The 23,253-nt window shown below is 52.2% G+C and overlaps 1 protein-coding gene across 1 annotated transcript; it reads right to left on the bottom strand.

Moving 5' to 3' along the window:
- Positions 1-2,746: 2,746 nt before the first annotated feature.
- On the bottom strand, positions 2,747-22,835 carry ERRFI1 (ERBB receptor feedback inhibitor 1). The gene is made up of 4 exons (XM_077311552.1): positions 22,727-22,835; positions 8,337-8,531; positions 7,205-7,284; positions 2,747-5,363 (listed from the first exon to the last, which is right to left on the bottom strand). The coding sequence occupies exons 2-4, from the start codon at positions 8,456-8,458 to the stop codon at positions 4,168-4,170; spliced, it is 1,398 nt and encodes a 465-aa protein (XP_077167667.1). The 5' UTR covers positions 8,459-8,531; positions 22,727-22,835; the 3' UTR covers positions 2,747-4,167.
- Between the last annotated feature and the right edge of the window lie 418 nt (positions 22,836-23,253).

Here is a 23,253-nt window from a genome sequence, read left to right on the forward strand (position 1 = left end):
AGCTGCTTTGAGCCTTCTTCATGCAGAGAAATTGGCATATAACAACCTTCTTCAGTAATATCAGGGCTCTCTCAGCTTCACAGGGTGTCTGTTGTGGGGAGAGGAAAGGGAAGGAGATTGTAAGCTGCTTTGAGCCTCCTTCGGGTAGAGAAAAAGCGGCATATAAGAAGAACCAATTCTTCTTCTTCTTCAGTAATATCAGGGCTCTCTCAGCCTCCCCACCCTCACAGGGTGTCTGTTGTGGGGAGAGGAAAGGGAAGGGGATTGTAAACTGCTTTGAGCCTCCTTCGGGTAGAGAAAAAGCGGCATATAAGAACCAACCCTTCTTCTTTCACCACCGTGCTGAGGCAGACGTGCGCTACCAGACCTCCTGAGGAGAAATCTCCTCCTTCCCGTCTTCCTGGCACTGCCAAGCTCAGCCCTCGGTGTTCTCCACAGATCTGCCTGTGTAATCAAAGCGCTCCCTTGTGCAACTGAGAGGAGATGCCTTGACAAGTCACGGTGCATACCAGGGGATGAGCAGGAGGAATCTCCGCCCTCCCAGCGCCCGTGGGCCTCCGACAGCTGAAGCACAGGAGATGGGCGCAGAGATCAAGATCGCTGTGGCATCGACGACGTGGGAGGGCCGGCCAGGACGTCAGCTGTTTCAGGAACTTGCGGGAGAGGCTTTGACACACTGCCAAGATCTGACACCTGAGCAGAGGCAAGCCAGGCCTTTCCCACCTGGGTGAAGCTCAGTAGCCCTTCTGTGAAGTTCTCTGCTTAAGGGGCGGCACCTTGTGGGGTGGGTGGGTGGGAGAGACAGACCCAGATCTTTTGCTCCCTCTGGCAGAATTATTTGAAGCAGGACACAGGGTAAAAGAAGAGTTGGGTTTTATACCTTGCTTTTTTCTGCCCAAAGGCGTCTCCAAGCGGCTGACAATCGCCTTTGGGCAGGGGGAGGAATCTCAAAGCAGCTTCCGATGGCCTTCCCTTCGTCTCCCCACAAGGGGAGCCCGGTGAGGTAGGTGGGGCAGAGAGAGCTCGGAAAGAACTGTTCTATAAGCACATGCAGTTGTGAGAAGTTCCCATGTTTATTCTCCCTTTCTCCCTGCACTTGGGTATCTGGCTTCACTAGCTGTGCCCTCCTAAACTTTAATGCCTTTCTCAACCTCTTGACTGTTGATAACCTCCTGAAACCCTTCCAGGTCCGTCAAGAAACTCCAGGGTTTCACGAAAGCCTGGCATAGATGGAAGTTTCTGAATTTTTCAAGGAGCGACCTCACGGAGACCAGGATGCAAGGGTCAAAGTGGTGCATTATAGGAGGCCAGAGTTGTTGCCTTCTAGCATTGGTATATTCAAGTATACAGCATCCAGATTCAGAGCTTCCCACCCCAAAGGTGTCTCAAAGTAGCTTACAATTGCCTTCCCTTTCTCTCCTCTGTGAGGTAGGCAGGGCTGAGAGAGCTCTGAGAGAAACTGCTCTGTGGGAAGAGGACTGTGACTAGCCGAAGGTCACCCAGCTGGCTGCAGGTGGAGGAGTGGGAAATCAAACCTGGCTCGCCAGATTAGAAGCTGCTACTCCTAACCACAACACTAAGGAGCACTTGGTGTCACGGTTAATAGCGGCAGCCTCTTCTCGGACAAGCCGGGTTTGATTCCCCGTTCCTGCACACGAGGCCAGCAGAACAACATTGGGCTGGTCACTGTCCTGTTTGAAGGGCAGTTTCTCCCAGAACACTCTCCGCCTCACCTACCTCGCAGGGTGCCTGTTGTGGGGAGAGGAAGGGAAGGTGACTGTAAGCCACTGAGACTCCTTTGGGGAGAGAAAAGTGGCATATAAGAACCAACTCTTCTTCTTCAGTAATCTCAGGGCTCTCTCAGCCTCACCCACCTCACAGGGGGTCTGTTGTGGGGAGAGGAAAGGGAAGGTGACTGTAAGCCCCTTTGAGACTCCTTTGGGGAGAGAAAAGTGGCATATAAGAACCAACTCTTCTTCTTCAGTAATCTCAGGGCTCTCTCAGCCTCACCCACCTCACAGGGGGTCTGTTGTGGGAAGAGGAAAGGGAAGGCGACTATAAGCCGCTTTGAGACTCCTTCGGTTAGAGAAAAGTGGCATATAAGAACCAACTCTTCTTCTTCTTCAGTAATATCAGGGCTCTCTCAGCCTCACCCACCTCGCAGGGTGCCTGTTGTGGGGAGAGGAAGGGAAGGCAACTGTAAGCCACTGAGACTCCTTTGGGGAGAGAAAAGCGGCATATAAGAACAAACTCTTCTTCTTCTTCAGCAATATCAGGGCTCTCTCAGTCTTACCTCCCTCATAGGGTGTCTGTTGTGGGAAGAGGAAAGGGAAGGCGACTGACTATAAGCCGCTTTGAGACTCCTTCGGGTAGAGAAAAGCGGCATATAAGTACCAGCTCTCTCTTCTTCTCCTGGAGCAGCTGCCTCCTGAGTTTCGCACTCGGTCTGCCCACGCCGTGGGTGGTGTCGGAAGCCTGCAATCATGCCAGCCTTCCCGATCTTGATAAAGCCGTAGCCTGATTTGACAGAGCTCCTGATTGGCCTGAGCAGGATGCCAAGAGACACACCCCAAATTACATGATGTGCTGAAGAGCTGGCGCTCAAACGTCGCCAGCAACACAACCGAGGGAGGACCTGGGCGGGGGCGGGGGGGGGGAGGGGTCCTGCAATTTTGTTCATGTGCAGCCGTGGTGGTGATGGAAGAGGAAGAGGCCACAACGGCGAGTCAGTTCAGGAGGAGTCGTCTTTCCATAAATAAGTACATTATAATTTTATTAAATCCAAGACATGACAATATCCAAAAAAAATACAAAGTGAACGTTGTCCTTCCTCCAATACTGTACACCTGATGCATTAAAAGTCTCAGTGCATTATTTCTAGAACGTGTAGGTTACCTTCATTTAGTGTTTTTACTAGAACCTAGTAAGCTTCCAGAGGTTTTAGGGCTGGGGGGAGAGAAACACACACCTGCCCCGTCAGCAGTTTTGTCGCACCCACTGTAAACAGCTATTTTGGGGGAGTCGGCAAGAGACGGCGGCCATGGCCAGACCTCTGTCAGAGAGCACCTTTTCCCCTTGTGCTGGTTTTCGGGGGGACGGGGACGCAAGAGAATGCACAAGGGGGGGGGGGAAAGAAAAGCGTCACTTTTTACCAATCTCTCAAAAAGCTCTAAGAGGACCGTCTGCCACCAAGATCCGGAGAATGGGGGAATGAACAAATTTAATGATTTGACCACACAAAAGCCAGCCCACCATCTCATCTCATCTCATGGGTTATAAAACAAGAACCAGAGCCCAAGACCAGCTTGTGGCTTGTTCCTTGCACTCACTCGTACTTTTCTGCCCGAAGAACAGAAGTTGGTCCGGTTTCTTTTTCTTTAAAATAAAAAAAAGGTTATCCCCTTCCCTACTAAACTCATCCGTTCCCGCCTCGGTCCGTGCAGCGACGGCCTTTCCCTGCTGCTACCCCACCTGAGAGACCTTGGTCCAAGTCAACAGACAACTGGTCGAATCCTGCCAAGTGCTTTTGAGGAATTGGGGAGGGGGGAGGGGGGGAGAGAGAGATAAGCATCGACCTCTGCAGACAAAGCCCAACCAACAAGATCTAAACTCACCCCTCGGTCAAGATCTGGCACCCTCAACATAGCTTCCTCCAAACCCAAGAGGGGGGTTACAAAGTCAAGAACCCGGTACTGGAGTCGCCAGCCTCCTCCCTAACCCCCTGGGGTGACAAAAAGAGCATTTCCTGGCGGAGATGTGGGGATTTTTTGGAGCGGGGGGGGGGAATGAAAACATCACGGCCTTCACGCTGAAAGTCCTCTGATAAAAATACTGAACCGTCCTTTCGTTTTTGGCTTACGTCCCCAGCCTCTTTTAGCAAGACTGCACTCCTTTCGTCCCTACTACTGTGAGTTTCTAAAAACATATATATTACTCTAGAACAACAAGTAACTGGCCAACCCGAGGCACACTCCAGTGTTTCTCCAAGTCCCTTCCAACGAGAATGGTTCGCTTGGTCCAGAGCAATGCAGCGCCCGGGGAGAGCTCTGCCGACGTCCTCCTTGCTCTTCTCTTGACAGTCCAAAGGGGCTCCACCCTTCTCTGCCTCGGGAGAGCTGCTCGCCGTCACAGTCTCTTAAACCTCCCTGCCCCACCCTTTTGGGGCGTCTACGGAGAAACCATGCAGGACAGATGCTTGCGTTTCACGTGGCCGGCCACATCCGCCTTGGCTTTCGAGTCCAGCTTGGCCGGGCCGGGCTCGCCGTTCCAAGGCTGCCTTTCCGCACTCAAGCTGGTCTCTTCCGCTTCCCGGAAGAACTTCTCGTATTTGTCCAAGTACGGGGGCCTTTCCGGGAGCAGGTAGTAATGCGTCGAGCTCACCTTCTTCCCGTTCTCGATGATCGGGAGGATGCACGGGGCCTTGTTGGCCGACCCTTCGCTGTGCTGCCTCTGCAGGGCTTTGCTGCTGACGTACTTCGGATCGGGGGCGAAGCTTTGGGTGGGTGGCATGACGCCGTTGACGTAGAGCGGCAAGCTTTTGGGGCTCGGCGTCCGAGAATTGCTCCGGGACAGAGGCTCTCGCGGGGGGACCTTGGGGGGCTTGTCCTCGTCGCTGTACGCGTTGGAAGCCACTTCGGCCGACCACCTCCGATAGTCCGGCTTGAGCGCCCTGGGAGGAATGGGGACCCGGGGAGGGACCTCCGGCTTGTCGTCGTCGGAAGTGGGAGACGCTCGATGGAAATGGCTCGAGATCCTCACGACGGGCTTGTTGAAAGACCCGGCGGGGCCGGAATGCGATCGCCGCAAACGCCGGTGCAGCTGCTGCGGTGGAGGAGGAGGGGGGCAGGCGCCGGCCGTGCCTCCGTTCTGGACAGCCGCGGAGCGGGCCTCTTGTGCTTTCGCTCCCGGCGGAGCATCGAAGTAGGCATAGTTGATCTGCCCGCAGCCCCTGAAGCTTCTCCTGCCCTGACCAGCGCTTTTAAAAGCGGGGTTGCCACAGTCCTCCAGCAGACAATCTGTGTCCGAGCTGGTCAGGAATTCCACTTCCCTGTCCACGTCGTCGTGGTGGAAGTCCTTGGCGACGGGCAAGGGCGGCAGCGGCCGGGTGCCCCGCTCGCTAGAAGGCATGGGAGGGAAAGGATGGGTCCCGCTGGTCACTGGTGTGTGGGGAGGCGTCTCACTGCAGGGCCCGCTCGTGTTTATCGAGAGCCTGCAGAAGCCGGGAAGGGGGTCGTCTTTGGGGGTTGAAGGAGACCTCTCGCTTTTGGGCCCGAACAGAAGATGGCTTGGCTTCTGGAGCAAGGTCTTGCCGCCGTTCTCCGCGGGGCCGTGGCCGTTTGCCGGATCGGGTTTGGAAACGGGCCCTGGGAGAAGACAATTAAGGATGAACGCACAATTGGAAGAGGATGTACAGAGCTGTTTATCTGTTCAACTGCTGGGAGCCCCACTCTAACAGACAAGGGGCTTCACAAAGGCTTTCAAGAGGGCACAAAGACCTCCATGTAGATATGCTACACTGCATTGTCCCACAGAGCAAGTCCTGGGAGGTGCGGGGGGGGATCAACATTTCAATGGGGTCTGTTTGACAAATTTAGGCAGGGAAAAATTCCAAAGCGAGGCCTCGCGCCTGTTCCTAAAAAGCCTGCACAAATTCAAGTCACCAGCTGCTTTCAATTTAAGATAACCTGGGCAAAAGAGCTATTTTACTGTTATCTGCCTTTCCTGCAGCACGATTTCATGCCCTCTAGCCCATAATAAATGTCGGGCGGCATCAGATACCAGCATCAACTGTGCACGTGATAGCAGAATGCAGCCGACTGCACTACAATTAGGGATTAGAGTGATCAAACTATGGAAAGGTTTGATCAGTACTGGCAAAGCAGTACTGATGGCCACAGGAATAAACAGCTGTGAATGAGGATTAGACAGATCAGATAGATTCATCCAGCCATGATGACTGAAGAAAACCTCCATGTTTAAGAGCACTAAACCCCAAATCCCAGAGCCCGGAGGCGATAGCAGAGGAACATCTTTGCCCTGTTGTTGACCCTCCAGAGGAACCGGATGGCTACTCTGTGAGATAAGATGCTGGATTAGATGGACCACTGGTCAGATCCAGGAGGCTCTTCCGATGTGCTTCATTTTCCACCATGCCCCAATTTCCTTTTTTGTTGTTGTTTTAATTGGAATAACCACCTCGGGGTGTTCCAATCTAAAAAAAAAACATTTTGGGGAGGCCTGAAAGCTTGCACCTGGCTAGATGTCATTGGGTTCACCCTAATAAAAGGCACTAAGCCCTGGATTTTTCTTTTGGATCAGCCCAGCTCAACGTGTTGAAACCAGGGGGCTCAATTCCAACACCAGAGGGCAGACAGAGATAACCGGAATTGCTGAGGGGCCTTCGCTCTCTCTGTGCCAGAGAGGGCCAGAGGCCAGGGTTTTAGGAGTTCAAGCTTAAAGCAGGGGACAGGGGCGGGGAAAACCCATGCCCTGTTAACCTTTAAAGCGCCAAGCAGCCTACTGCTCGAGCACACACAAAATACACAAGGGAAAGAATCGTGCGTCAAACACAGACTCCAAAAGAGCTGTCGGCGGCACCTTAAAGCCCGACGGTTTTCCCGTGGCAGAACTTTTGACGCTTAGAACTCTCTTCGGGGAACGGATTGTTCCCCTTGGCCGACACAGCGTAGAGGGGATGAGTGCAGAGGGGGAAAATGTAAACAGCGGGGCCAAAAGGGCAGGCATCGCACGAGGTCGGTGATATTTCCATGCAAAGATAAGAATGCGGACTATTTATAGCCGTACCAACGGGCTTCCGCAGCTTTGGACGATCCCTGTTTTCGGCTGGGACGCAGCTGAGCTTCGCATAGAAAGGCCACCATCTTTCTGTGCCATATATGTATTTCCTGGCCTCGGACTGCCCCCCCCCTTACTGTTTACAACTAGTTACATGTAGATGGGCCAGCAGAGGAGGAGAACCATGTCACCCAGCTGACGAAAGAGCACGGCCACAAATAATTTGTTGAGGCCTTTTAAGATTCCTGTTTGTTTTGATTCCACCCTGGCAGACTTAACACTGCAACATCCTAGCCGCCCACCCGCCCCCGGGATAAAATTAAGGGGTGGCTTTTCTAAAGGCCTCCCTCTGACGAAAACACAACGGAGCTCTCAAAAGCGCCGCCACCCCCGCCTCCCGCGTACGTACCGACGACGGAGGCACAGCGGTGATGAGCAGAGGGGTTCAGGCTGTAGGCCATCGTTACGGGGTCCATGCCGAAAAATGAACTGGAAGAGGAGAAAAAGGTGTCAATGAATCTGAGAGCCCCAAACCCCACTTATTGCACACTCTTTCCATTCCCTCTCCCCCGGACACAAAATTATTTTTTTGGGGGGGGGGGGAATTCGTTAATTTAAACTGTATCAAAACAAATGGACAAAAGGAAACAAAATACAAAAATGCATCAAATGTATCACTAGGCATCTTTCATGAGCATGGGGGAATGATGTTACTAATTCAATCTAATTTCATCACCAGTGCTATCCTCTCTACAGCCCTTAAGCACAGCAGATCTAATATCTAAGTGAGTCTCTCCTGGTAAAAGGTAAAGGTAAAGGTATCCCCTGTGCAAGCACCGAGTCATGTCTGACCCTTGGGGTGACGCCCTCTAGCGTTTTCATGGCAGACTCAATACGGGGTGGTTTGCCAGTGCCTTCCCCAGTCATTACCGTTTACCCCCCAGCAAGCTGGGTACTCATTTTACCGACCTCAGAAGGATGGAAGGCCGAATCAACCTTGAGCCGGCTGCTGTGATCGAACACCCAGCCTCATGGGCAGAGCTTTCAGACAACATTTCTGCTGCCTTACCCCCCTGCGCCACAAGAGGCTCATAAGAGGCTCTCTCCTGGTACGCCGATGATTTCACAAGGACATAGACCTCCTTTATTTTCAGCCACCAGCCCAGTCATCACTTAGGAATTATTTGCTGTTTGCATTGGCTTGCAAAAACCAACCTGGCAGCACCAGGAAGGGAAAACAAGACGTAGCAGTCTAGTCTTTTTCTTTGGCACCCCGACAAGAGATTCCTCCTTCCTGCTCTACGTTTCAACAGTGTTTTTATTGTCGCCTGCGTATCTCAGCTCGGGTTTTCACGGCTCGAATGACACGCTTGGCTTGGATCGTGATGTTTTTTTTTTTAATGATGTGCTTTTATTACGTGTGTTTTGCTTCCGCTTCGGCAGATTTAACGCCGCCAGTTCCCCGCCTCCCACCCCCAGGAGGCGGGGAAGTTCCGGAGCGCAAACTCGGTCGGTAAAAGGAATAAACCCACAAGGCTTACTTTTCAAACCCACGGTGGCCTGTCCAACAGGTCTTCAGGCTCCCCACGCCTTCCCCATTGTGGAGAAAGCTGCTCTTTAAGGGAACTCTCATCTCCTGCGCCGCGATTCCGGCGGTTGACATGGCGGCCCGGTTTCTGTCCTTTAAGGTTTCAGAAGTCCACGGTTCTGGCCAGGTAGCCCGCAACTTTGGCTCCCTTGGGAGGAAAAGAGAGAGGGAGAAAAGGATAGGAAGTGTTAAGTACCACGCAGCAAAGATGAGGGCTCCATTGTCAAGGCAGCACAGCTCCGAGGCTAATACAAGCGGCTCCTTTGTTTGGAAGCCGCAGCGCTGGCTGGCCAAGAAGGAACACACTGCCGTGGCGATTCTGCGCCTGCAGGTCAGGGAGATTCAGGTCTGCAGCTGGAAATCTGTTTGCAGGGAACGAGAACTTCCCGGTTTCTACAGAGGGGGTGAGGAATGGGAAGCTCGAGCCAGGCGACACAGACAACCAGAGTGCCGCGCAGACAAACAAACCCCGGTTTTGGGGAAACAAGAGTGCAGGAGTGCAATATACAATTGCAAACCGTTCTCCCTCTTCAGCTTCTGCCAATAAGCAACCGGGCCTTGGGGCCCCCAAGCACCGCAAATGAATCGCTCTGCTGCAGAGACTTCCCTCTCGCCGCCCGGGCCCAAGAGGCCTGCTGAGGACTTCGAGGTACAACCGCAAAAAGCCAAAGCTTGCCTTGAATCCCGCATTCTGGACACCAAAAGGCAGGCCTAATTAGCGCACCGTTTACAGGGCCGGATGTAGGCTCCTAGTTCTGTGTTGAAATAATCTGCGGGGTTGCCGGGGGGGAAAGGGAGCACGAGTCACCCTTCCGTGACGTTTCCTTGACCGGAAACAACCCCAGCCCTCACTGAGCTACAGCCTCCGCACGGTTTGGGAGGCTTTCTCCAACCTCATCGAATTTCTAGGCTACACACGGACCTGCCTTAAACCGAGTCAGGCTCTCAAATTCATCAAGGCCAGTAACATCTAGGCCACGGGTGGCCGAGCTCTTCACTTGCTGGATGTCCATGGACTACAATTCCCACGAGCCCCTGCCAGGAATGCTGGCAGGGGCTCATGGGAATTGTAGTCCACGGACATCCGGAGAGCCACAGTTTGGCCGCACCTGATCTACGCAGTCCAGCAGTAGCTCTCCAGGGTCCCAGGTGGAGATCTTTCACATCACCTCCTGCCTGGCTCTTTAAGGGAAGATGCTGGAGATGGAACCCGGGACCCTCTCCATGTACTAAGCCACAGCCCCCCGCCCAGTATTAACTGTATGGAGGCCTCCATGGTGGTCTTTCATTCGCTGTCGTTGGCTTTATATAAGCATCCAGACATTTATTTAGGATTACTTAGCCTTCCCAAGTGACTCCACTGTTACAGACAGCTGTTGAGCAAATGCAAGCCGTCGGTGTTCCGCAGGCCCTGCGGAACTTGAGCTCTTCCGCCAGGTCTATGGTTGAGGCCCGGGGCAATGGGGAAAATCGATGGGGGGGGGGGCTGGTGTTAAAACAGCATTAATGTGATCTGACCTCATTCCTTCCCTCCAGCGGTAGAGATGGGGGTGGGTTGGAGGTATTCCGCCATGCGTCTGTTACTGCGATTTTGTGGTCCGTTTTTAATGGGGGTTTTAATGGGATTTTTATTGGACGTTTGTAACCCTCTACGCCGGGAGTGGTGGGAAATAAATTAAATATTAATGACAGCCCTCCTCTGAGGAACCCAAGCATACCCTGGGGTGGCTCCAGTTCATCATGCAAAGCCAACCTGTGTGTCAGCAGGCCCAAGGTCAGTCCGACGGCAGAGCGCTGCGTAGGGGGATTGCGGGACGAGGTCGCCTGGCCCAGCGCCAGTGCCGTCCACGACATTGTTTGGTCTATGGATGCTACGCAGCCCTGTTCCTCCCCCTCCACACACACACACACTGAAACGAGGAACGGGGTGCTGAATTAGAATCACGTTCTTCTACGTGTTAATCACAGCCATACAACATATGCTGTTACATTCACGGAATCTGGCTGCCGATGCTCCGGGCGCAAAGGATGTCCCTGCCTTGTGCGTGTGTTTTTTAAAGCACCGGCTTATATAAATAGATTTTTCCTGGAAGCAACTTAAAAAAAAAAAAAACCAACAATCCACGCTCTATTGGCTGATAATATGAGAGCGAGAGAGAGAGATAAGAAGTAATGGCTGGAACTCTTCCTGCCCTATCAGCCCCTTCCGTGCTGGACGAGGCTAATTGCTAAGCGAGAGGAGAGGAAGGACAACCACCAGCAGATAAAAGCTTTCCACGCGGCGTGTGACAAGTCGGCGGTTATGAAATAGGAAGCTGGGAGAAAGCCTTTACCCAGAACCGCACAAAGAGAGAGTTGTGTGCCGGCGAAGAGAGACTCACGCTTGTTGTAGATCAGAGGTGGCCAGACTGTGGCTCTCCAGATGCCCGTGGACTACAATTCCCATGAGCCCCAGATGTCCATGGACTACAATTCCCACGAGCCCCTGCCGGGAGGGGCTCATGGGAATTGTAGCCCATGGACATCTGGAGAGCCGCAGTCTGTCCACCCCTGTTGCAGACTGGTGAGGGGCACTGTTGCTGCTTCTGATTCGTGGTGACTCCCTCCCCTGTCTTGATATGCATCAGTCCTGCCCCGGGGTAGACCCTGAGATTTCAGGCCAGCAGCTACACCACACAGGAGAGTCACCACCAAAGCAGCAAGGAGCCCTGCACAAAATGCCAGATGGCTTCCGTATGAACACGAGATGGACTTATTCAACACAGGAGCAGCTCCATGGCACTCAAGACACGCACAAAGTTGTATGCCAGGAACCAGTGTGCAAAGTAACCCGATGTCTTCCACCACTTTGGAATACACCGTAGCCTTGCTAGGGGAGGCTACCCACTAAGCAGATTCCCCCCTGTAGGATTTTTGGTGGAAGCAGCCACGTGGCGGAAACAGCGCCACCCGTTGGATCGCCAAGTCAAGCACCCTGCAGGAAGAGATGCGCAGGAAACACAAGACTTCCACCCTCATCCTGGCTGATCATCAGTTAAGCTCGCTGGACTGTCAATATGTGCTCCCAATTTACATGGAACACTGTACTCCCACCCCACCCCAGAAATAATGCCGAAAATATATTCCACATACTCCTTTTTCTCAGTGCTAAGGAAATCAAACTAAACTCAGAGATACCTCCTTGCGCATTTCGTCTCTTCAGCTGTAGTATGCAAACTGATGTTTTTATTGGAATTGTTTTATTGATTGTACTGGCTTTTATGAGGATGAGCTGCCCCGAGCCAACTGTGCCGGGAGCGGCGAGATAGGAAGCAAATTAATAAATAAGAGTGCATACATTCAGAAAGAACTAAATAAAACTGTTGGGAGGCAACCAGGAGGTCAGAGAAGAAGCCCAGAGGTCTTGCACATTCATGGATAAGCCTGCTTTACCCAGGAAGGTGTCAGGCATGAAACCCCAAAATTGATGATTTGTAACAGAGGGGGGGTATATGCATGGACAGAAGTGTCCACCTCCCCTCCAAATGTACACACACCAGCCCACAAGAGCTACGCTCAACTCTTGTTCCTCTCAGCATCTCTCAGGCACACAACTGGGACATTCCCCTCCCAGAGAACGTATTAAAACAGACTTCCTGATGCGAAGCCTCGGAAATCCTCACTCTTATATTAAGAATAATACGTGAGGAGGGGGGAAGCGACTGTCAACAGAGCATCATTTGGTCCTTTGGTCAGCTGTCTTCCAACTGAGGGTCAGGACCCAGCCCTGAAACCGGCTGGTGGGAAAGAACCTCCTCCAGTTACCTGAGCCACCCTTCCTGGGATTGTGAGAAGCCAGCCTCCAAAGGGGCCAGTGCCGAAACTGCGGGTAGTGTGTACCATATGCCAGTCCCGTTGTGCCACCAACCCTCACTTTGGAATGCAGAGCTTCCCCCGCAAGCTGATCCAGGAATGACAACAGAGAGAGGTCCTTCCCCACCCTCCACTTCTGGCGCACATCTACAAAGGCTCATTGCCAACTTTGATTCGAAGGCATGTCTTGCCTGCCTCCTCCCTCCCCCAGGAAAATGCCTAAGAAAACTCTAAAACCATTCCTTTCCAACAGCACCCCTTTTGCAACTTGCCAGGCCTTTCAGGGGGGAGCCCTTCCGAGTGGACCGGAAGATCAGCTTTTAAATGGGAGGAAGAGCACATGAATCTCACCAGGGCCCATTCTGCACACATGAGATAATACGCTTTAGAAGTGGATTTTCCTGTTCTGCACAGGAATATCCAGCTGCAAAAGGGCATTATCCAGTGTGTGCAGAATGGGCCTGGGATGCCTTTTCAGGAACAGCATCGTCGTCACCTTCACCTTCTGCCCCAGAAATGTAGGTCAAGCAACCTTCAAATAATTAGCTAGTGAAATTTAAAAAAAAACACAAACCCTTGTCTAATGGAGAGGCACAAAGCACTGCTCTCTCATGGCACACCGTTTGCCGTAGGGCAATGTGGCCCTTGGATGACGGGTACAAAATTTCCCTCTAGCAATACCAGCACGGTTGTCTCACAAGCCCAACCAGAGAGTGGAAGGGGAACTGCTTGGCTGATGGAGACCATTTTTCTTGTAACTGCCCTCTAAATGTCCAACCCAGCTGTTCTTAACCTCAAATCCATGACTGGACTCAAGCATGCAACTCTGTGTTCTGGTGCAGCCCTAAAATGTAGGTCAAAAGAGGACATAAAAAGAACGCCTTAGGCAAGACAATTTTATAAGATATGTTTAAAATTATAAGACATGTTCTGTGCGTTACAAGTGGGTCTCCGCAGTAAGTTCAACGAGATCCTTAGTCCAGTGGTCATCAACCAACTCCTTAACGAGGCTGGACTCCTAATTGTTGCGTGTCAATTGGAGGGACTGGGAGATAATTGTTATAGGATTCCTGGATTGTATCCTTAGGATGGAACAAGCAGAGTCTCACCACCCTCCTCCCTTGGCTTTTAGAGGGCATTGTTAGTGGGGAGAAAGGCTGTCTCGTGCCCCCAAATATCTTCCCAAGTTTTGTAGTTTCTGCCCATGAAGAGCTTGCGTGACCCCTTAAAACTCCATCGAATTCAAGCATTCTTCCTCTAGGATTGGCCCTTCGTTTGCTAATCTCAGCCTCCCTCATGTGAGCCTCAGCCTCCTCAATCAGGAACAAAAATGCACTGATGAGGAGCAGTTATATATTAGTTGTTTTCACTTTGTTCTTGATATATTATTGTGCATTTTGTTTAATAAATATTTGTAATGATTTTCCAACATTGTTTTGCGGCTCAACTTTTGGGCTCCTGAGTTCTCAGTGACCACCACCCGGCAGGATAGGTCTGTTCACAAGGGCGTGGTACAAGAATCCCAACGTAAAAATAAAAACTGGTGGTGGAAAGGCACCATCAAGTCGCAGATTCACGGGACTCTGTTGGGTTTTCAAGGCAGGAGGCAAGCAGAGGCCACGGCCTGCCTTTGTGGAGCAACCCTGGAATTCTTTGGTGGTCTCCCACCCAGGCACTACCCAGGCCCAACCCTGCTTAGCTTCTGAGATTTGACTAAGATCAGGCTAGTTTGGGCCACCTAAGTCAAGGCAGCTCCACCTGGTCTACACCACACTGCAGATGTGAGGAGCTGCGGTTCAGGGCCAGGGGCTGACCTACGGCAAGTACAGGCAAGAACCTATGAGGGAGCTCGTGGCCAAGTCAAGATCTGAATCAGAGATGTCTTGGGATCACAGCTCAGGTTGAGCTACTTGGCTTGACAGCCGATGTTTCTGCTTTGAGACTCCGTCGGTCACCAGCACCTCTGGGCAATCTTACAGAGGCCCAGTTAATTCCAAGACCTGGGAATACGCAGGATGGACATTTTACCAAACAACAAAGAAGGAAGGACGTTCATAAAGATCTATTCAGGTGGGTGGAAGCCCAAAAGTCTTGTACATTCATGGATGAGGTAGTTTTATCCAGAAAGGGGGCAGGCATGAAACCCCCAAATGGATGGTTTGTAACAAGTGGGGTATATGTGCATGGACAGAAGCTTCACCCCTCTGCCTGTATACACTCGGGCCCACAATAACTGAATTCAACTCTTGTGGGGTGAGAGCCAGTTTGTTGTCGTGGCCATGAGCAGCAGCCTCTAATTGGGAGAGCTGAGTTTGATTCCGCACTCCTCCTCCGTATGCAATCAGGTGGGTGACCTTGGGCCAGTCACAGTTCTCTCAGAGCTCTCTCGGCTCCACCTACCTCACAGGGTCTCTGTTGTGGGGAGAGGAAGGGAAGGCGATTGTAAGCCACTTTGAGACTCCTTCGGGTATTGAAAAGCGGGTTTTCCAAACCAGCGCTTCTCGTTCTCTTGCTCCCCTTGGTGTCACCACTGAAGCTGCAGGTGGCACACAACTGGGGACATTCCACACCCAGAAAACTTATTAAAACATACTTTCCAATGTGAAAAGCCTCAGAAATGGTCACTCCTTGTATTTCGAGCCAGGGGAAGAGAAGAGTCATTGTCAACCGAGCACACGGGACATCTGGTCCTTCAGTCAACTGCCCTCAAATTGTGGGTCGGGATCCAGCAGTGGGTCATGAGACCAGGGAGGAAAGGAGAAGCAGCAACAGGGGGAAGCCAGGTGACTTGATGGGAAATTTGCCTTTTCTTCAGCATCACATGCAAAGCAGTCATGATGTACAGCCTGTTGCATATGTATGAACTTGCCCCACGTTAACAGATATGAGATTCTTGCATTTTATGTAAGGTATCAACAACAGCAATTTCCCATGGAGTTACCTAGCAAAGGTGTCCCAAAACAAGGTCCCACTGCAATGAGTATGAGAACCACTAAATTCTGGGGGGGCGGGGGCCTGCCTTTGGTTTGCTCATTACACTATACCTCAGTGGTAATCCTACAATCCTCTATTCCCTTTATACATCTTCTCTCCTCAGCTACAGGGAATGCATCGGCTTCTCGCACCCCTCTCCGGGGCAGTGCGAATGAATTCAATAAATACGGGGCTGCTGGCTGGCCAAGCTCTCCTACATCTCCAGCGTGGTGCGGTGGCTGAGGGGTCAAACTAAGATCTCAAACCCCACTCTGCCATGGAGACTGCAGGATGACCTTGGTCAACGCTGCTTCTAGCCTATAGCTACTTCACACTGGGCTGCTGGCTGGATAAGCCGGAAGAGGGGAGACCAAAATAAAGATTATTGCTATTAAGCTCTTTCGGCAGAAGACCGGGGATAAAAGCGTACTAGATAAACCTACACGGTATGCCTCCTCTGGCGCGCATTTCTGACAGCTCAGCACGGACGTGACCCGTAACCAAGGCCGGTGCTAACCTCGGTTTCTTAACTTATACCTGGTTTTAATGCCAAAGGAGAGAGGACACCCAGGCTTAGTGTTCTGAGCCAGAGGGTGTGTCCCGGGTGACACTGCTAAGACCTGCATGTCATTTATACAAAGGGCAGCAACTGGTTTGCTCAATGTGGACATAAGCCGGGATCCGGGCCTGCCGTGAGGGCTGAAGTGTTGGACGAGGATTCGCACCCTGCCGCAAAAGCTGAGTCTTCGTTATACAGGTCCATTTTGAGTGATTGAAGTGATAAATTATGTGAATTGTCAAATCGGATCTCCCCAAGACTTATAAAAACGTTCATCCCGTTTTTCGTTCTAGCCTTCTGCGCAAGGCCCCAGCCCTGGATCAGTGGCACCCCATCCCTGCTGCTCCTATACCTGTCTTTGTGGATAAGCAAACCCACTATGAAGTTTGCCAAATTTTGGACTCCCGCTGGAATCGTGGCAAGCTCCAAAGTCTTGTACAATGGAAAGAATTCCCCATGGGGGCCAAGGACTTCTGTGGGTCCTTGGCCTGTCCACGCGCTCACGGCCTAGCTTACCTCACAGGGCTGTTGTGAAGATAAAACAGAGGACCAAAGAACGTAGCCACTTCGGGTCCTCATTGGGGAGAAAGGCAGGAAGTTATTTAACACTCGTCCGTGGCCCAACACAACCAGCAGTTCTGTGCCAATTGGCAGCCAATTCTTCAAAGACTAGATCTTCAGATGCTATGTTTAACTGTTGGGCAAGGATTATACCTGCCCAGGACCTGGGAACTGGGGGAGAAATCAGGAACAAGAACTGCGGAGAGATCGATCGTGAAATCTCCCGGCGTCTGCAGCCAGCGACTGAGCAAAGGTTACGGCCAAGTTTCCCTCTTTGTGCTGGAAGAAGAGGACGGGCCATTCCCACAGCAAGCCCTTATCAAGCTGGCTTTTCTTCTTTGCTTTGTAAAAAAAAAAAAAAAAAAGCAACACCAGCGAGGAAACAGCCGCGGCCTCTCCCCTCCCTCCCCTCTCCGAAGCTGCAACCTAGTTTTGCCTGCCTGCCTACCTTGCCCTCACGTACCATGACTCAATCTCCAGAGTGACTCAGAACAGGGGGAGGAGGAGGAGGAGGAAGGGGGCAGGACACATTTCTCCTGACCAAGTCATCAGCCCTGCTCTGCTGCCCTTCCCTCCTTGACAGCTCCATGACGTCATTTCCTCCTTTCAAACTTGGTGGAGGAGGCGACGGACACCCGCGCTTCTTTGGGAATGACTCTGACCCTGTTCGGCCACTTCGAGGCTCTTCAAGGATTGCAAATCCCAAAGAGGAAGAAACCCTAAAGGGGAGGGGGGGGGATTACCCAAACCATGAGCTGTTAGCGGGTTATCACCTGCTTCCTGGAACTCCTAAACGGCAGGGCTGCGGGGATTACATAACATCAAGCGATGCCTTTTTCGCTCACAGGTAAGACGGCAGGAAACCGGGACGGCCACAAAAGGCAGCGGCGGATTGCGACACACCTCCGGGTTTTTACAACAGTCTGTTCTTTCTCCCGCTGTGCTAGAATTCCACTCGGCTGATAAGCATTTATTCTTTTTTTTTTAAAAAAGTTGCCCGCCTGGCCTCCCACACAGGACTCTGTGTCATAAGATGGCTCAAGCAGGTGGGCCCAACAAGCTGGGGAAGAAAAAGCTTTGCGGAGCAGACTCCGAGGAGGCTCTCGCCGCAGAGGCAAGTCCGCGCAAGCCGACGCCAAGCGGCATCTCTAACGCAAACGCTACCCGTGGGCTCTCTCTCCTGCAGCCACTTGTGGACTTGTCCACGGCACGCCGGTTCCAATGGAAGCAAGGCAGAGGCAGCTTACTAATTTACTGCTCATTTACTCTCTCCTTCTGTACGTACTCGGATGATTCCTATTCCATCCTCCGAGGAAGCGTGCTTGCACATGAAAGCTCACACCTTGCCTAAAACTTTCTTGGTCTTAAAGGTGCCCCTGGTCTCAAGCTTTGTTCTGCTGATTCAGGAAGATGGAACTGGTTTAAGAAGGACGGGGAAGGTGGTCTGTCTAGGTAACCGCAAAGGTATAAGGCCGGCGAGGCAAACAGGACTAGGAACTTGCACTGACTTATTCAAAGGATTTCTGCCTTCCTTCTCCCCAAATCCTGTCTCGGTTGAGGTAGATTTAAGTCCCTTGGATAGGAAACCCTACTAAGTTCTGTGCAGCATCTAGCACACCAGGGCGCCTTATTATGCGGATGCAGCTCCGGTTCCGTTTACAATTTCGGAACAAGTTTCACACTGTACGGAGAGTGGTCGAAAACAGAGGCCAGCGTCTCCCACACTGCTGCTGCAACTGATGTGTTTGTCCCTCTCTCTGTGAACTTCAGAGTGTGCAAATTAGCCCTACACAAGCAATTCCAGGTTTCTACCCAATAGAACAGTGCACCCGCTCAGGGGACAAAGGACTCTGGCCTTGTTCAGATGGTTCATCTCCAGGTGCAGCAGGACTGTAGGGATGGCAGGTCCCATCTTCTGCACGCCCCCAGTGCCCAAGGATGGCCCAGGCAGCCTGTCTGCATAGGCATGACCTGCGAGACTGCACACTACCACAGTCATGTGGAGATTAGGTAGAGCAAGTCTGTGCAAACAGACTTCTTGTGCAAACACTTGACTGTACGTGCATTTATTCGGTGTACGGAAGGGGTGGTCTGGCTGCACGGTCCACCTTCCCCCCAACACAGATATGCAACCCTTGCACTGGATTTAATCGCTTGAGGCGAAATTGTCCAGAAGGCTAAAGCTGTGTATGCGAGAGCAAACAGCACTGGCTGACAATGGAAGTGACAAGGGATGCATGAACAAAGGTGCTACCATTAGGAAAGCTGACTGCCATAACCACCAACGAAATCCTGGAATTTCGGAAAGCTTCTGCCACAAAGTAAGCAGCATCTTGCAACCTTAGCAAACACAGCAGTTTCCTAAAATTAGAATTTTGCATAATTTACCCTAGTGCCGGTGATCACAGGAAGGGGCAACAAAGCCCCACTGTAGGGACTTGGGAATGTTCAGCCTGGAGAAAAGGAGGTTGAGAGGGGACATGATAGCCCTCTTTAAATATTTGAAAGGTTGTCACTTGGAGGAGGGCAGGATGCTGTTTCTGTTGGCTGCAGAGGAGAGGACACGCAGTAATGGGTTTAAACTTCAAGTACAACAATATAGGCTAGAAAAAATTGTTCACAGTCAGAGTAGTTCAGCAGTGGGATAGGCTGCCTAAGGAGGTGGTGAGCTCCCCCTCACTGGCAGTCTTCAAGCAAAGGTTGGATACACACTTTTCTTGGATGCTTTAGGATGCTTAGGGCTGATCCTGCGTTCAGCAGGGGGTTGGACTAGATGGCCCATATGGCCCCTTCCAACTCTATGATTCTATGAGCTTCTGCCAGTATGCTGGAGAGTCACAGTTGGGCCACCCCCTGGAGTAGAGGAACAAGCTGCTGGCACTTAATCAGTAGGGCACCCAAATGGACTTTTCTTTGGCAAAGGCCACGAAGCTCAGGAAGCCCCTTTTGCTCACCTGTGGTTTGAAAATCAGGCTATTCTGGATGAACAATTTTTCACACGGAGAAAGGAATGCGAGAGAGGTAGGGACAGGGCCTTGCTTGCCAAAACCTACAAAAAAAAGGACTCATGACCCTGAACAAAGAGAACCTGTCTGTGTACTCCAGGGGTGGGAGGGTGGGGGGAAGAAGCTGGTGCAACACATTGTCTGTAATCCTCTGCAAAGCTACTCCGGCCTTAAGAACCCCTGAAAGCAGAACGCCTGCACTTGAGTAACTTGGCAGAACAGTGTAAGAGGCTCAGCTTGGACCAGAAAGTCCCAGGTTCAAATCACTTCAAGCTTCTGGGCTTCCCCCCTAAAAGCTGCCTACCTACAATGTAGGGATAATACTGTTCGACCCTAAAGGGCTGTTACAACATGACACTGAAGACAAGGGGAAAAAAACATAATGTACCCTTAAATCACTAGCAGTTTCTAAACTGTTTGGGAGCAAGGCTTCTTTACAGACGCATCCTGAGGCATGATGCAGCACATGCCTTTCCAGAGGCGCATGACAGGAACCATATTGCTAGCCAGAACGCTGAGCAAGGGTCTCAGGTAAGCAAAAATGAAAGCAGCAACAGGCTTACCGGATGGAGAGAGAGCAGTGGCAGCTTATTCTGAGAATGAGGACAAAAGTATACAGCGGCTTTATAATAAATATAAATTACTGTAGGGGGCGGCTGCGTTAGGCTGTTGCGGTGAAATTCAGCAGGAGTCCAATGGCACCTTAAAGGTTAAAAAAACTTATTCAAAAATGATGCCTCCCCAATCTACACAGAAGCCGAGAAAAGCATTTCATGCCTGCTTTTTCACCCGTGAGCCATGCCTAACAGCCCTCTCCTGTACTACTGACAAAATGAACATTTTAAATGGTAAATACCTTGGGGAAAGTTTCAATGCAACGCAAGCAAGCCTATTACAGCTGGTACCATCAACCCCACAACCCCATAGCACTTTATCCTTCCCACTTCTCAAATGTGCTAGAAATTTGCTCCGACTAGATTAGCCAACCCTTGGTTGATTTCACCTCGGATGAGATACCTTACAGGGAGCCAGAGAAGCATGATCACACAAATTCTCAGCTTCTATGAGTTTAAACACAGAGGAGGACCTGTTTGCTCCTGTCTTTGAATGCCACTGATTGTTTCCTGCAAAGATTGATGATTTTGGAACGGGGGGGATCCGTTGATCAGCTTCCCAGCACATTTTGCCTTTTCAACCAGGTCAGTCCATCAATCCAGGAACCAATCTCTGACTGAGTTAACACCTAAGACTCCCAAGCCAATAAAATAATTCCTAGCCAATCACATGTCTGTTATCACCAGGAACACTCAGGTAAACTCCCCACATCACGATGATGTCAGCACAGATGCCTTCTTTATGACTTTAAGAGCACAACGTGACAATTTAATACATAGAAACAAGCGTACGAAGGTAAAGCCACCTTTAGGCTTTTTCTTTCCCGTTCCGACTGACCCTGGAAACAAAGCCCTCTCCAAAATCTACTAAGGCCTGCAATCACTATTTTCAAAGCTGCCAACCAAACACCCTTAATCTTGGCAGACACCCTGCAGTTATTTTTAAGTGTAAACAGCACAACGTTTCAAAAGGGCAACGTGGACCAGGAGACCACACAAGCAGGACTTGGCCAGAGACCGCAGGGTTCCGCATCTCGAGCATCAAGGTGGGCAACCTAATTTCTGTCTGCGGTCGCCACCTTGCGAAACCCAGACGTAACACGGAAAGGCCCATTGCAAGGGGCCACAATTTTCAGCGCTGAAATCCATCCCCGATTTTTAAAAAGTAAAAATGTGCAGCGACATTTCCCTCCCTGCACAGAAAGCTCAATCCAGCTCCTTTGCACAGAATTTAGCAGAGCATCTTTTAACGCTGTGGAAGCAAATCTGACTTCCTGTCCGAAATGCTACACCCACTAAAACAATGCAGCTTAAATGGAGAGGTGACAGGTTCCAGATAATGGCTATCATTCATCCCGACGTGGCAAAGAGCCCTAGAAGATACCGAGGTCTCCTGCCCCACAGTCATCATCACCAACATCTCAGTTCTCAGGACTGGAAAAGGGAAGGCAGGCTGCATTTTGACGCAATGCACACTGCCTGTTTCAAACCACCGCAGCCTGTTTATCAGCCCTGTCCTCTTTAACATAGGCACCGGCTCAGAAACGCTATAAGCCCTCCTCAGCAGGTCACACGGGCTAAACTGTCCCTTGTCTGGATTGCGTGGAAGGCCTAACGCACAGCCAGCCGGAATGATCAGCTCTCTCTCTCCTAGGAGGCTGCCTCTTCCCTGTGCAAATTACGCCTCTGCTCCTCCTCCTCCGTGCGGCTTTGTAATACCAGGTGCTGAGATGGCTAGAAAAGATCGAGGGAAGCCTGAAGGGGTTGAGACTGGAGCCATTTGGAAGTCTCGGGAGCCCCGGCGTTTGGCAGGCGACTCACCTGCCCCAACCCCTCGGCATTCCCTGCACAGACCTCGAGGTTTGTAATGCTTTGCACACCGCCGAAGCTACTGGAAGCAGGCTAGCCTCAGGATGGGTGCTTAATGTGGTGTCAGCAAGCCTCCGTGCCAACCCCAGGGAGCCTGGCAGCTCGAGTCATGGCAAGAAGAGGGGCTGAAGCCGACAGGCCCAGCATCCTCCAGTCGTTAGCAGTGCCAAGGAGGTACGAACGAACTCACCTTTCTTAACCCTGACAAGCACCGGGCGGCCAGGCCTGTGCTACCTGTGCAGCAGGTGCACGCAGGGCATCGACAACCCGCCTGGCCGGGAGCCGCCATCCCCGTCCCGGCCGCACTTTCAGGATCATGACTAATGCTTGATTCACGATGATTTTTATCAGCCGCTCGGGAGGCCTGTTTCTGCAGAGCTGTGTCGAAACAGCTGGCGTACCAGGACACAAGCACAGCTGAAGGAGGGAGGCAAGCCCGTGACGGGCGAAGGGGAGCCTGCAGGGATGGGGACCAGGGGCCACGCAAGTCCCAGACCGGTGCTCAGGATAAGGCCCCTCGCCTACGGGCTCTGGCGTTGATGCACTGATGCACGCATGCACCGCCACCAGCAGCACACCTACACAAAACTCCCAGGGCGAGCAGCGCATACATGCCAGTGCGTGCGTGGTATCCTGACGATTCTGACGCACGCGCTCCCTGCACGGCCGTCTGGGGCTCCAGGCTAGCATCCCTGGGCGGCTCCTGCCCCAAACGAGCACCCCCCCCCCCCGTCCCGCACAACTGCTCTGGTTCCAACCTGCACTCCAGAAGACGCGCATCAACCAGTTCACACGTTCGCCCGGTCGTCCCTTCGCGCGCAATCCGCCACTCGCCCACCCCCTCCCCGGCCTCCGAGTTGCCATGGGAACCAGCGCCACCGCGAGCTCAGAAGGGTCCCCCGGTCCTTACCCGCAGGGCAGCGCCGCGGCTCGGCATGTCCGTCCGTCCGTCCCTCCCCACCCGCAGTGCGCGTGCGCCGACTCCCCGCTCCTGCTCCGGCCGCAGCTTCCCAGGTAAATGGTGGCGAGCGCGCGCCGCAGCCTCTTTTCAAGGGTGGGCAGGGCCTGGGCAGGTGGGCGGAGCGCGGCCCTTTTCCGGGTCCCGCCCCTCCGGCGAGTCTTAAAGGGGCGACGCCACCCCAAGGGGAGGGGATCCGCCGAGCTGGCTGCGGATTCCTGTCGAGGGAGGCGGCTGGAGCCGTTTGCGCTGCAGGAACTCTGCCTCGATTGCGGGCGGGGCTTGGCGTCATCGCGCCCGCAATGCCTGGAGTGGAGCCGGTTCCCCGGTGCGTGGACGTGTGAATCAGCCACAAAGCTTCGAGAGTAGGGAGGCGTTCAGAGAATGAGAGGGCTGGAAGGGATCCCCCAGGGTCATCTAGTCCAACCCCCTGCACCATGCAGGACTTCGCAGCTGAAAAAAATTGCTTCGTCTTCTGA

The sequence above is a fragment of the Paroedura picta genome, chromosome 15 (genome assembly GCF_049243985.1).
Source record: "Paroedura picta isolate Pp20150507F chromosome 15, Ppicta_v3.0, whole genome shotgun sequence".
Taxonomy (NCBI): domain Eukaryota; kingdom Metazoa; phylum Chordata; class Lepidosauria; order Squamata; family Gekkonidae; genus Paroedura; species Paroedura picta.

Excerpts from the sequence above, each read along its gene's own strand:
- ERRFI1 (XM_077311552.1), bottom strand. The coding sequence starts at position 8,458 with ATGTCAACCGCCGGAATCGCGGCGCAGGAGATGAGAGTTCCCTTAAAG. Across the intron at positions 7,285-8,336 it reads GGCCACCGTGGGTTTGAAAA|TTCATTTTTCGGCATGGACC; the intron begins GTAAGCCTTGTG and ends CTCCTCTTCCAG. Across the intron at positions 5,364-7,204 it reads CCGCTGTGCCTCCGTCGTCG|GGCCCGTTTCCAAACCCGAT; the intron begins GTACGTACGCGG and ends GTCTTCTCCCAG.